The sequence below is a fragment of the Nannospalax galili genome, unplaced genomic scaffold (genome assembly GCF_000622305.1).
Source record: "Nannospalax galili isolate Female #2095 unplaced genomic scaffold, S.galili_v1.0 scaffold159, whole genome shotgun sequence".
NCBI classification, from domain to species: domain Eukaryota; kingdom Metazoa; phylum Chordata; class Mammalia; order Rodentia; family Spalacidae; genus Nannospalax; species Nannospalax galili.
This window is the reverse complement of record NW_008343239.1, coordinates 2074606-2089407: the sequence shown is the minus strand read 5'-3', so window position 1 is coordinate 2089407 and position 14802 is coordinate 2074606. Positions and strand designations below refer to the sequence as shown.

At 45.3% G+C, this 14802-nt stretch overlaps 1 protein-coding gene across 3 annotated transcripts in view; it reads right to left on the bottom strand.

Moving 5' to 3' along the window:
* Positions 1 to 14802, bottom strand: part of Ankrd27 (ankyrin repeat domain 27) — a 67863-nt gene that overhangs the window by 33342 nt on the left and 19719 nt on the right. For all 3 annotated transcript variants that reach the window (XM_008839471.2, XM_017799750.2, XM_029566640.1), the window contains exons 3-11: positions 9231 to 9341; positions 7166 to 7322; positions 6220 to 6374; positions 5000 to 5059; positions 4863 to 4916; positions 4714 to 4779; positions 4550 to 4626; positions 3157 to 3278; positions 1051 to 1129 (exon numbers count right to left, since the gene is read on the bottom strand). In XM_008839471.2, coding sequence (XP_008837693.1) covers positions 1051 to 1129; positions 3157 to 3278; positions 4550 to 4626; positions 4714 to 4779; positions 4863 to 4916; positions 5000 to 5059; positions 6220 to 6374; positions 7166 to 7322; positions 9231 to 9341 — 881 coding nt within the window. The remainder of the gene's footprint in view (positions 1 to 1050; positions 1130 to 3156; positions 3279 to 4549; positions 4627 to 4713; positions 4780 to 4862; positions 4917 to 4999; positions 5060 to 6219; positions 6375 to 7165; positions 7323 to 9230; positions 9342 to 14802) is intronic.

The window sequence follows — 14802 nt, the reverse complement described above, 5'->3', positions numbered from 1 at the left end:
GTGCTGAGAACTGAACCCAGGTCCTCTGCAAGAGCAGCCAGTACTCTTAGAGATGGCTCATCAGTTCTGGCCATTAACACTTTTGCAAAAAAAAAAAAAAAAAAACGTTACTGACTTGGGCAGCAAGACCTCAAGAAGGTCTGTTAGGTAGAGGGAGTGGGTGGGGACCAATGGCTGCTACCCCCTTGATCCCTGTGCAGAAGTGTATGGTTCAGATAACTAAAACTAGGTGTTCCTGTCCCAGAATAGGCTGGCTTTGAGAAAGTTGCTCACAGTAAAGTGAACTATGGGTTCCTGTGGTTAGAACAGGAGTCAACTTCCCATTCAGCAACAGACTAGCCACACACTGTAGAGTAACAAACAGAAACTTTCCAGGCCTGTTTCCCCATTTGTAAATGGGGAGTCATCATTGAAGCATAGCACCTCCTAAGAGGTGTGTCATTAAAGGCAAGTTTTCCTAGAGATGCACTGAAAATACATAGTCCTAGCATAGCTTTAGGGTATTTTATGCTAGGCAGAGTGGTACACACCTGCTCTTCTACAACTCAGAGGTTGAGGCAGGAAGATCTAGAGTTGGAGGTCCGCCTGGGCTACATGTCAGACCCTGTCTCAAAAATAATAAATAAATAAATAAATAAATAAATAAATAAATAAATAAACAAACAAATAAATAAATAGGCAAGTTTGGTGGTGCACGCTTTTAATCCCAGCACTCAGGAGGCAGAGACAAGTGGATCTCTGTGGAACTGAGGTCAGTCTGGTCCGTACATGCAGGCAGAATCCTCAGATACATAATACTCAGAGGCTGGAGACACGGTTCAGTGGTTAAAAGAACTGTCTGGTCTTGCAGATGACTTGGGGTCCATTCCCAGCACCCACACAGTTGTTAACAATCAGTTTCAGGGGATCCAACACCCTCTTCTGGCCTCCATGGTCATTGCACACTAGGTGTACTTACAAACACTCAGGCAAAACACATATATATAAAAATTAAAAAATAATAATTTTAATTAAATAAATAGTATTTTAACAAGCATAGAAAGACATTACCAGTTAGGTATCTCTGTTTTCACAAGCAGATATAACAGGACTGAGAGAAGGTCATCAGTACACATGGTCTCCAAGTTCACTGCAAGGAAAACACAGGCCCACAGCTACCACTGAGCTGCAGATGGAATGACTAGGGTATGACGTCTCCCCCACCAGTCACCAGACAAAACCACGAACTCTTCCCCCACCAACAAACAGGCAAAACCACACTCCAGGAAGCCACACACCAGGCAGAAACGATTTCAGTTCCCTTTAATATGTTCTGAACTGATGCCAGAATCAAGGCAATGAAAGAGTGCACAGCAGGCTGAGCAAAGTGGTACACTCCTGTAATCTCAGCTGTTGGGAGTCTAAGGCTGGAGGACCATGACTCCATTGCCAGCCTGGGCTACACTGCAAGACCTGATCTTTTTAAAGTTTTATTTATTTATTTACTTACTTATTTTGAGAAAGGATCTCACTACTTATCACTGTGTATTCATGGCTAGCGTGGAAACTCACTATGTAGACTAGGCTGGCCTGGAACTCAGAGATCCACCTGCCTCTGCCTCCCAAGCCCTGGAAATAAAGGTATGCACCATCACACCTGATAAAAGACCTTATCTTAAGAAAAAAAAAATTTAAGTTCAGTATTTTTAGAACATGTGCAAAGAAGGTAACAACTCCAAGCCACCCAAGTCTCCCTGGATAGCGGCAACCCCAGGGGCAGTGTTGGTGAGCAGGAAAGGAAGGTGTGCCTACAGCTGTCACTGGGAGCCTCCCTCCTCCTGAGGTCACGTCCCTTTCATGCCCACATGTAACTTCACTTCGTACTTTGACATTTTGAATCTTTAAGTAATTAATTTGTGCTTTAAAATTAAATACAGGGACTCAGGGACTGGAGAGACGGCTCAGTGGTTAAGAGCACTGGCTGCTCTTGCAGAGGACCTGGGTTTAGTTCCCAGCACCCACATCATGGCTAAAAATTGCCTATAATTCCAGTTCCAGGGGATGCAAGGCATCTAGCCTCTGCAGGCATTGCACGCATGGAGGAACTTACATACATGCAGGCAAAACACTCATACATATAAAAATAAATAAATATTACATCAAAGTCAGTACAAGATAACAGGTTGTAACTCCGTGATAAGACTCCTGCCTACGATAAGTGAAGCCCTGGGTTCCATCTCTAGCATAGCAATAAATAAACAAATACATAAAGCCATGTGAACTGACCAACACCCATAATCTAAGAAATGACCCTGTCTCACAAAATAAAAAAAAATAAAAAGAAAACTCATAAATAAGACTCAAACAGTACAAAAGAACCAGCTCCAGGCACCTCTGTCACTCAGTGTCCCCTCTGAGAATCTTCTAGAGATGGCTTCTGCAGGTGCTGGCAGTCATGGACTGGAGCTGCCCTGCCCCTGTCCTTGCTGACGCTACAAGTGTACCTCATTCACTGCTGACGATCCCATGCCATGTTCCTGATGAAGGCTCTCCACCTCTATACAGAGACCTGCCGCCTCCTGGCTAGACGTTTCTCAGCTTCCCTTGTCTCAACTTTTTCCTTTTGTAGCTGGGATGGGACTCAGGGTCTCATGTACACTAAGACAGTGCTCTACCACTGAGCCACACCCCAGCCCCCCAATCCATTTTACTTCAAACTCTGCAAGTTTTCTATGTATCTATGTATTTATGTTTTTATTTACTTATTTATTTAGTTGAGACAGGGTCTCACACTATGTGTATCTGGCTGGCCTGGAACTTGATATGTAGACCAAGCTAGCCTTGAACTCACAGAGATCCACCTGCCTCTGCATCCTGAGGGCTGAGAATGAAGGCATGCGCCACCACCCACATCTGGCTTGGAGAATTTCATATACTAAATTGGGGTGGGATGGGTGAACAGGCTAACAAACAGTTGAACCTTCAAACCCCAGCCTGGCTAGGTTGAGGCCAGTGCTTTTCTGTCAGGATTTTCTGCCCCTCATTGTGCCTAGCTGGCTCTTTGCCATACAACCTTGGCCCCTGTGGGGGTACCCCTCCCTCCTCTGCAGAACTTTGCATCTGCATGTGAGTATCATCTGTGCCCTCCCCCACCCAGCCCCTTTCCCAGGCACCAACCTCTCTGGCTGGGAGACTGTGTGATGTGTTGCACTACCCTGCGCAGGCACAGTAGCTTCTGCTGTGGGGACGTGCACTTGTTCAGCTGTGCCAGTTCTCTCTTTGCACGAGGAATGTTGAAGCTGTATTTGGGAAATGAGAACTTCAGACTTGGGGGCAGGGGGTTGCTGCTGCTTCCTGGTCCTGGTAACACATTTCCATATATTTCTTACCACCTCAGAAATGACCAACAAAAACAGAAATGGAGAAATACTTTGACTCTGGTCAATGACATTCCATCCAGGCTTCCAGGTAATAAAGTTCCACTAGAAATTTGGAAAAATAAAAACCTAGAGCCTGGCCTGGTTGGTATAGGCCTGTAATCCCAGCACTGAAGCAGAAGGATTACAATTTCAAGGTCAGCCTGGGTTACAAAATAAGTTCAAGGCCACCTGGGTTACACAGTGAGATCTTGTATCAAAATAAAATAACTTTAAAAACTACAATAGACGTTCTAAACCCGAGGGCTAGAGAGATGGCTCAGTGGTTAAGAGTATGTACTGCTCTTGCAGAAGACCCAAGTTCAGTTCCCAGCATCCACATCAGATAGCTCACAGCTGCCTATAACTCCAGCTCCAGGGGATCTGATGTCCTCTTCTGGCCTCTGGGAGTAACTGCACTCAGGTGCACACACTCACACACAGACACACACATACAAATAATTAAAAAGAAAAGGGGCTGGAGAGCTGGCTCAGTAGTTAAGAGCTCTTGAAGACCTGGGTTCAGTTCACAGTACCCATATGGTGACTAACAACCATATGTAACTCCAGTTCCAGGGGATCCGATACCCTCTTGTGGCCTCTACAGGCATTGCACGCACATGGTGCACTTACACACATGCAAGAACACTCATACACATAAAATAAAAATCAATGAATAAAAAAAAAAATTGTAGAATAAAATAAATCTTTTTTTTTTTAAAGTCCTAAATCAGAGAGGAAAATAGCCCAAGTGGGGGACGAGGTTAAATATCAATACTTCAAATTTCTTTATCCTAATGAAGCTTAACTGGAGAGGTACAGCCTCTGTGCCAGGGTTCCTTCAGACAGGCAGGTGAGGACAGATATCCTTTCTGCAGACCCTATCCTTTCTGAGTGAGTCAGAGACCAGGTATACTACACCCTGCTCCCCTTAGCTCCCACCCAGCTGACACCCTGGCCCATAAGTGCAAGAAGAGGCGTCTCCAAGGCAATCAAGAGTCAACTTCAGCCTCTGTCTTCAGGTACAAGGAAGCACAAAACTCCTCGGTGGTAACCACATCAAATCAGCAGCTACAACTGCCACTGAGGGGAGGGGAGGAGACAGTGCCCCAGCCTCAAAGATGCTGAGCTACTCAGGTCGTGAAAACTCGTACCTGAACTCAGGTTTCACACCAATGTCTTTCTGCTGAAGGTCTTGAAGGCTTCTTGTGATTTTGTTAAAGGCAGCATCCTAGCAACAGATTTGAACCAAGCTTCAAATTTCTTAAAAAGCATAGGATAAGGCTTGCATCCCGCGGGATGAAGACCGTATACTTACCTCGCTTGCCTCCATTGTTCCCACGTATTTAAAGATCAGGTCATAAATATCATGATGAACATACATCTGTGGAATCAATAGATCTCAGCTCGGGGTGTGCACTGGGGGACAGACAGTCTCCTAGTCACTGCCCCCCATGGTCTTCCTACCTCTACTGCCTGCTTCATCAGGTTCATTTGGGCCTCCTGCTTTGCAAGAACCTTCTAGAATGCAAGAGAAATGCAGTTAAAGAGCTTGGATCTGCGCCTGTGTGAACTTCAGTTGCTTCTTGTAGAACTCTCCTTACCAGGTGCGAGTCTCTCAGAAGCTGCTGGAGGCATCTGGTGTAGAGGGCATTCACTGAGTCCTGTACAACACAGAGCAGAGAGAGGAGACCCATTTTACTACCAAAGCCTGAATGGGTGGCACCTTCAGGAACGACAGGATTTCACAGGCAATGCAAGCTTCAGCAAACCATCTTTTAAAACTGATGTTCAACTCTAAAAGGTTTATTATTATTAATTACATTTGTTTATTTAGTGTGCATCTGTATTGTGTGTGTGTTTGTTAGGGGCAAGCATGTTGCGCTACATGTGTGGAGGTCAGAGGATGGGAGGAGTCAGCTTTCTCCTACCATGTGGGTCCCAGGGACCGAACTCAGGTGGTCAGGCTTGGTGGCAAGTGCCTTTACCCACTCAGCCCTCAACTTTTAATTTTTTTGATTTATTTATTATTTTTGTTTTATGTGTTCTGCCTGCATATATGTTAAGTGCACCCCTTCACGCAATGACCACAGAGGTCAGAAAGGGGCATTGGAACCCCTAGAGCTGGAGTTAGAGATGGCTGCTATCTGCCATGTGGGTTCTGGGAACTGAACTCAGGTCCTCTGGAAGAGCAGCTAGTGCTCTTAACTGATGAGCCATTCATCCAGCCCCCTGGGCTTTTAAAAATAATTATTTGTACATGTGTATGTGCATGCCACAGCATGAATGTGGAGGTCAGAGGACAACCTTGGGTGTCCACCCTCCCTTCCACCTTGTTTGAGGCGGGGTCTCTCCTGTTTCTGCCACTGCACTATGTATTCTAGGCTGGCTGACCCATGAGCTTTGGGAGATTCCTCTGTCTCCACCTCCCATTTTGCTATAGGAGTGATGAGATTGCAGACACGCCCCACTGTAGGCTCTGGGGATCAGAACTGTGGTCATTTGGCTTGTGTGGCAAGCACTTTTACCTGCTGAGCCACTTCCCTAGCTCTCTACTTTTTTTTTTTTTTTTTAGGAAAATGGTTCCCCTTTGGGTTAACACAGGTAGTAACAGTAAGTGAGGGGGTATGTTTGTTTGTGACACTCATGTTTAGATTTCTCTAAGATTTTCAAGTTTCTGAAGTGGTGCATGCTACTTTTACTTTTTACTTTTCCAGCCACGGAGGCAGTGCCCAGTAAAGTTCCACAGCAGACTGACAACAACCAGGGCCTCTGAACTGGACTGAGACAGGCCAGCCAGGCAGAACAAGACGCAGCTACTAACTATGTGGTGACGAAGGCTTTTCCTTTCACATTCTCGGAAGGTTCGGTGGAAAGAAGCGATGTTCTTGTCAAATCTCTCCGAGTGTCTTCCCAAAAATTCTCTCACATCTTCAATGGTTTTCAGGGCAAAAGGATCTGAAGGTGCTAAAGGCTCTTCTGAAAAAGAGACGCAGGGTCAGGCTGGATGGAGCCTTCAAGATTTCCTAATTGTGTTGGAGGAGTGGGGGACGAGCCACATTCTTTACTCTTGTTTCCACAGGGTCTAGAACTCCATCTTCCAAGAGAAGATGGCCAGGGACAGGGGAAGGAGGTAAAAGAACGTCCTCATTTCAAGATGCTGCTCAAGAACGGCCCAGGTGCTGGACAGTCTGGGGTCCAGAGGAACATTCCAAAGCCTTTGCCTAGAACACATTAATCTGTGACTTTACTACGACCTACGGGGCTTGGGTGAAGCTGATTTCCTGATGACTTCAGTTTCGTGGTGCATTCGGCACATGAACTGGGCAGTTTCCTGGGTCAACTGAACAATCTATTGAAAAATAATAAGCTCTCAAAGAGGCAGCGGGGCTGGGTGGGGAATCATGCTGAGGTCAAACCTCAGCCTGAGGCCCGGAGACAAAGGCAGGGCTCCAGCTTTACACAACTCAAGGGGTAATGTTCCCACCACAGGTTTATCACAGTAACTATGAGGATCCTATGAGTGGTGCCCCTTGGAATTGGATACTGTCCAACATGGGCCAGCTTACATAGCAGCCCTAACCCACACCTCCTTAGCAAGAGATGACTTTGGTCAAGTCCCAGGGGGCAGGGGTTATTGTAAAGTTATACAGGTTTGTCGTGGGCTCTTCATCATTCTTTGTGACATTCAAGGTTCTGACAGCTAAGCCAGGAGGAAGGTCCACATGCAGACACCTCTAAGTCAGGAAAAGGGTGTCCGTTCACAGTACCTGAACTCTCTCTCTTTTCCAAAGGATGGGCTATGCAGAGGACGCTGAAACTTTCTTCTTTTTCATTATAAAATGTCTCTTCAAAGAGGATAGGTACTGAGAGGAGAGAGGCAAAGCCAGCTCCTAGCTTAATTCTGTTCCCTTCGATAAGGACATTCTGTAATTAAAAAGTGTCATTAGACCAGATGGTGCCAGCTGCTGGGACCCCTCGCAGCCTCCTCCCCATACAGCACTTAGCCAGACCCTGCTGCTACACCCGTGTGGGTTTGCTGGGCACATAACTAGCCCGAGCAGGGTCACTGGTAACCCTAGACCTCCTTGCTCAGCCACAGTGCCCACAAGCCCCAGCTGCCAAGGCCCAGGGGCCAAACCACAGCCAACCCTAGTAAGAAGGGCAGGGTGGCCTGGATCCCCCAACAGTGCACATGTCTATCTCGCAGACTCTGCTTCTAATCAAAATAAACACAGCTGGCACAGTGGCTCAGGCCTGCAATCCTAACACTTGGGAGGCTAAAGCAGGAAGATCATGAGTTTCCAGCCAGACTGCAAAATACAGCAAAATCCTGTGTCAAAATATTTTAACTAATAAACAAAAATTAAAAGATGAAAATAAACTGGACGTGGTGGCACACATCTTTAATCCCAGCACTCAGGAGACAGAGGCAGGTGGATCTCTGTGAGATCGAGGCCAGCCTGGTCTACAGAGATAGACCCTGCCTCAAGGAAACAAACAAAAGGACACTAAAAAGATTATTAAACCAAGTGCATTGGTTCTGGGTTAAAGTTAACTTCTTTTTTTGCTACGAAAGTGGCATATAGTTGGCACTGCATATAACAGGACAGGTCTTCTGGATGCTGGTTCTATCAGCATTAAGGTCTTGGTATGGTTGCTATGCTGTAGTTTTGTCAGACAATGGCTTTTCTTAGGAAATACACACTTAACCATCTTGGGGTTTCCGAAAGGGCTCAGTGTCCACAATTTATTCTAGAAATTCTAGAAATGTTCAGGGAAAAAAAATCATCATATCATAAAGGGAAAGATATTTTTTTAAAAAAATTAAAAGTTGAAAAGTTGACCAATGTGGAGGAAGAATGTCCTTTGTACTTTATCCATTTCTATGGGTTTGAAATTATTTCAAAACAAGATTGGCTTTGTTTTTTTGCTTTGGAGGTTGTTTTTGAGACAGAGTCTTGCTATATAGCTCAGGATGGCTTCACGTTCACCGTCCTCCTGCCTCTGCTGAGATGACAAGCATGTGTCCCCATGTACAGCAAGAAGTTGGGTTGTTTTCTTTTTTAATTCTAGCATTCAGAAAGATGAGGTGGAAAGGTCTCAGGATGGCCTGGGTTACATTGTAAGAGCTTGTCTTAAAAAAAAAAAGAAAGAAAAAAAAAGAAAAAAAGAAAAAGAAAAACAAATCTTGAAAAGATAAAATAAAAGATAAAATATTCAACCAAGAAATAAGGGGCTTTGAGAGCACTGAAAAGAAACAGCTCGGGAGGACACAGACCTCAGTGAGAAAAGGCATACTCACACCTCCAACCTACACGTAACTCCCCAGGCTGAGGGATGGAGGGAAGACAGCTAGTCCTACCCCAGCCACTGTGGCAGAGCCTGGGTCCCACTGTTACCATGACCTCTCATCTCCAAGGCTCCACAAAAAGGCAAGGGGCCCATAGCCCTTCCCCAAACGCACATCAAAATTGATGTTTCGGGGCTGGAGAGATGGCTCAGCAGTTAAGAGCACTGGTTGCTCTCCCAGAGGGCTTGGGTTTGGTTCCCAGCACCCACATGGCAACTCACAACCATCCATAGCTCCAGTTTCAGAGGATGTGATGCCCTTTTCTGCCTTCCACAGGCATTGCAAGTACACATTGTACACTTACATACATGCAGACAAAACATGCACATAAGATAAAAATAAGTAACATTTGAAAAACCTCCCCCAAAACAAACAAAAAACCTGACATTCAATGCCAAAGACATAAAAGGATGAGAGACAGCATTCTCTTGCCTCTAACTGCCCCCCCAAACACTTGAATGAGCCACCCTACAAATGCATACCTTTCCATCCAAGGTCTGAAAATGTCCTTCCGTAGGTATCAAAATGTAGGACTCGAACTGACAAGTGGCCTGAATGTTGCTTGATAGGCTTCCTTTGCAGGGTACTAAGACCTGAAAAATAAAACGTAAAAATAAGGGGGTACGGGGGGAGGTTAGCATTACAGAGAACGACACAAATGGTTTCTGCAGCACGATGGCTCCAAAGATGCTCAGTTGGAATCTGCCCTGGAGGGGACCTGCAGAGGGATGCTAGAAAATGGCCACAGAGAGGACTGGGGTTCTGGCTCTGTGGTAGAGCTCTTGTCTAATATGCACAAGGCTCTGGAGGTTCAGTCCCCAACAGTATAAATTCATCACTACCACCACCACCATCATCATCAATATATATTGTGACCAAAAAGCAGACATATGCTGGGTCTGGTGGAACATATCTTTAGTCCCAGCACCTGGGAGGCAGAGGCAGGCAGATCTCTATGTGATCAAGCCTGGTCTGCATAGTGAGTTCCAGGCCATCTGGAGCTACAGGGAGACACTGTCTCAAAAAACCACCACCAACAACAAAAGGCAGACATGTAGGGGCTAGAGAGATGGCTCAGCAATTAAGAGCACATATTGCTCCTCTAGAGGACCCAAGTTCAGTTCTTGGCACCAGGTCAGGTGTTTCACAAACACTTCTAACTCCAGCTCCACAGGGATCCAATGCCTCTGGCCTCCACAGGCATGCTCACATACATGCACATATACACATAATTAAAAAATGAAAAAAATTATGTGGTGGGGGCAGTAGAGACGGCTCAGCAGTTAAGAGAACTTTCTGTTCTTTCAGAGACCCTGGGTTTTGTTCTCAGCCCCCACATGGTGGTTATCAATTGTCTGAAACTTCAGTTGCAGGGGACCTGAGGCCCTCTTCTGGCCTTCACAGACATTGCACACACGGATGTACTGACACACATGCAGGCAAAACACTCACACATAAAATAAAAATTTAAACTATTTTAAAAAGCAGATACATAATACAATGGATATCTAATATCTATGACCACGCTTTAATAACTATGAACAGCTTTCCAGAACACTGCATTCTTTAAGAAAAGTAAGAAGAGACGTTCTTTGTGAATGTCATCTCAGACCAGCTTGTGTGATTGATTCTGGGCCAGGCCTCTTATTTTTTGAGCATCACTAAGTGTTAGACACAATACTGAGTGTCTACTTAGCCACCACCTCAATAAATGCTTAGATGGTGGCTTCTGCACTATCTCCACTTGTACAAAAAGATAATTGAGGTTGAGGAGTGTTAACTTTTCCAGGGTCACTTTGTCGTGAGTGACAGAACACTGATCCCAACTCTAGGTGTCTCTATGAACACTGCCCCATCCCGCTGCCTCCTGGAGGCCAGAGCTGAAAGCACAGCCAGTGTGAGTAGGTATACCCCCCCGAAGACCACTCAGTAGCTGACAGACTGTAGTACTGCCTGTCCCCTCACAGGAACTCATGATTCCTCACAAGAGAGGGAAGCACCTTCTGATGGGGAAAAGGACAACATGGCTGGTGAAGCGTCCTTGCCCCTCTTCAAGAAAACAAGACCGAGGCCAGGTGTGGCTGGCACTCAGGAGGCAGAAGGATTGAGAGTTCAAGGCCAACCTAATTTACAAAGCAGATCCTGTTTCAAAACATAAAACAAAACATAAAAGACTGGGCCAGATTAAGATCTGGATTTAAGTACCAATTTCAGGAAGAGAAGACCCTGTTAAAACACCAGCACAGGCCACGCCTGAGAATGGCAGAATCCATAGCACACAGGGCCTGATTTCTTCTACAGTGAACTGCAGGGAAAGAAGGGGAAAGAGAAAGTGGGAGCTGTAATGTGAGAAAGCTGAAGCTGACGGAGATGGTTTCACGAGGCTCTGCACATGCCACAGGTGGTCAGGGAACTAATCAAGTGCCTGCCACACTAGCATGGGGACCTTAAGTTTCAGTTCCCGGCACCTACATGAAAAGCTGGTCTTGGGCCACACATCTATAACTCCAGCAGGGAGCAGAGCTAAGACAATTCCATAAGCAGCTCCCCGAGCTCATTGGCCAGCCGGCCTAGTCAAATGGATGTGCTCCAAGTTCAGTGAGAGACCCTGTCTCAAAACTCATGGAGGAGCTGGGTGTGGTGGCATACGCTTTTAATCCCAGCATGGAGGAGAGGCAGGCAGATCACTGTGAGATAAAGGCCAGCCTGGTCTACATAGCAAGTTCCAGGTAAGTTGGTACTACAGGAAGACCCTGTCTCAAAAAGACCAAAAAATAAAAAAATAAAAAAGAACAAAGAAACAAAACAAATATAAACAAGGTGGAGAGGGCTGGAGAGGCAGCTCGGTAGTTAAGAGAACTGGCTGCTCTTGCAGAGGACCTAGGTTCGATTCCCAGCACCCACATGGTGGCTAACAACCATCTATCACTCCAGTTCCAGGGGATCCAACGCCCTCTTCTGACCTCCACAGGCACTGCATGACAGGAGTACACTTACACACATGCAGGCAATAAACTCATATGCATAAAAATAATAAAATATTCTTTAAAACATCATAAAGAGACCCATTATTTTATAGGCAACTACAAATTCTAATTTAAAAAATTTTTAATATTAAATACTTCTTAAAAGAAAAACTGGGCCGAGTATGGCTTAGTGACAGAGTACCTAGGTTCAATCCCCAGCACCACCTAAATAGATAAAAGTAATTTTTTCAAAAAGGAAATCTATTAAAACAATTTCTCCAGGCTGGAGAGATGGCTCAGCAGTTAAGAGCACTGACTGCTCTTGAAGAGGACCTGGGTTTGATTCCCAGCACCCACAACAGCCGTCCATAATTCCAGATCCAGGATGCTCTTTTCTGAACTCCGAGGACATTGCACAACACAGGTGTACTTACATACATGCAGGCAATACATTCATACACATAAAAATAATAGATAAAATATTAAAAAAAACAATTCCCCAATAGTTTCTCAATATTAACATGTCCCTACTTACGCTAGATTTCTCTAATTACCTCTTAGATTTCCTTTTTTTTTTTTTTTTTTTTTTGGTCTTTTTTGAGACAGGGTCTCCCTCTAGCCCCAGCTGTCCTGGAACTCACTATGTAGACCAAGCTGGCCTTGTACTCACAGAGATCCGCCTGCCTCTGCCTCCCAAGTGCTAGGCTTAATTAAAGGCATGCGCTGCCATGCCTGGTTGTGGTTGTATTTTAAAAAGCAGCTTTATTATTCAAAAATGCATTCCTAAAAATATAGAGAGATGAATCACATCTCTACCTTATGTAATTTTCTGAGATTTGCTTCAAAATAACCCAGAGACTGAGATAGAGCTGAAATGTGAGTAGCCACTAAATTCTTAATGATCAAAGCTGAGGTCAGGCATGGAGGCTAACCATATATTTTTCCTTTCCTACTTTTACATATTAGAAATTAAACACATGTGGGTGCTGGGAACCAAACCCTCGTTCTCTGCAAGAGCAGCCAGTGCTCTTAACTGCTGAGCCACCTCTCTAGCCCCAAACACACCTACTTTAATAAAATTAACAAATAAATCTTTAAAGAAAATGTAACTGTCTGTAGTGGTCAATTGCTCTGTAAGCTGCTCCTAATGATTTCATTTTACTCATTGTTTGACTGTTGGTGCTGCTGGTAGCAGATCTGAATTTCATATCTCCCCCGTGAAGTCAGACGACAGCCTCCCATGGACAAAAGCCCCAGGGAGACAGCCTGCCCAAGCCACTCTCAGGAAGTTCCAGGTGCATAATTAGCCTGGATAATAAGAGGAGAGGTGGCAATTAGAGCAGTGTGGGTGTTACAGACCCTCCTGACTGGAATATGAGGGAGTGTGGGAAGAGGAATTTCCACTGTGCGATCAGAGCAGGCAGGGCAGGGCAGGAAGAGGAGCCCTCCCTGAGAAAGGAAGGCTGGGCTGAGCAGGGGAGCAGTCAGGCTTCACCCTTAGCTGCCACACCCATCATACTGTACATCAGCAGTGGGGTACCCCATCAGTTGGGCTATAGGGAGAAGTGTTGGGGGTGGTTAATCCTATAGTCACACTTTTTTTAAAAATTTTATTTATTTATTATGTGTATACGTGTGTGTCTACATGAGTTTATGTGCACCACGTGAGTGCAGTGTCCACAGAGGCCAGAAAAGGGCACCAGATTGACTGGAATTGGAGTTACAGGGTTGTGAGCTGCCTGTTGTGGGTGTGTGGAACTGAACCTGGGTTCTCTGTAACAGCAGCAAGAGCTCTTAACCACTGAGCTATCTCTTCAGCAAGACACCTTTTTTTAAAGTGAAGAGTTTAGTTTTTTTTTTAAGTCCCACTCTTACGGCTTGAATCTGTTTTTTACTATTTTATTTTTTTTAATTCTATGTGTATGAGTATTTTACTTGCATGTATGTAGGTGTGCCTATGTTGTGCAATGCCCGAAGAGGCCAGAAGAGGGCATCGGATCTACTGGAACTGGGGTTGTGAGTGGCCATGTGGGTGATGGGAACCAGACCTCTGCTCTTAACTACTGAGCTATCTCTCCAGCCCCTGTATGGTTTGAAGTTGAAATGTCTCCTGCAGCTCATGTTTTAAATGCTTGGTCCCCAGTTTGTGGTACTATTTAGAAATCTAGAGCACCTTCAGGAGGCAGAGCCTGGCTGGTGGAAGAGGTCACTAAGGGCTGACCTCTGAGGGTTCTATCTGATTCTCCCAGATTCTAGACTTCTATTCTCTGCTTCTTGGTCCTCCACAATGTGGGGGAATCTCTGTCAAGCACCCCACTCCCCAAAACTACTGCCACACCTTCCCCACCATGATAGACATTAACTTTCTAAAAATGTGAGGCCAAATAAATCCTTCCTTAACTTGTTTCTGTCAGCTATTTTGTCACAGCAAAGAGAAAAGTAACTACTACATCCATAAAGGCCTCAGATCCCTAGAGAAAAGTCTAGACTGGCCATTCCTGGCCCTGTGGCCAAGCTCCATGGAAGGAAATAGAACGGAAGGAAATTGAGCATTAACCTGCTGAGGTCCTGTTGCTCTCTCAGAAGTGAAAGGATATATGAGTAACCTTCTAGAAGTAAGTGGAGTATTCTAGCTTTTCATTCAACTAACAGACATGGCCGGGGCACACATACAAACTGGAGAGTGATTGACTGTCCCATGGACAATAGGGGCCAGAGCAAGCCATCAACCTCCAGCCCGTGCTGAGTTTGGAGAGCAGCGCCTTGCACTACCGACCCCTGCAGGGAAGGCGGCATCACGCATGTCAGGACCAAAGCCAAGGAAGGCCAGATTTTTTTTTAAATTTTAATTTACTTTTTATGTGTATGAGTGTTTTGCCTGCATGTATGCAATGCCCATGGAAGCCAGAAAAGGACATCGGATGTCCTGGAACCAGAGTTATATAATGAGATTCTGTTTCAAAAAAATAATATTTTGCCTGCGTGGTGGTGCATGCCTTTAATCCCAGCACTTGGGAGGCAGAGGCAGGTGGATCTCTGTGAGTTCAAGGCCAGCCTGGTCTACATAGTGAGTTCCAGGCCAGCTGGG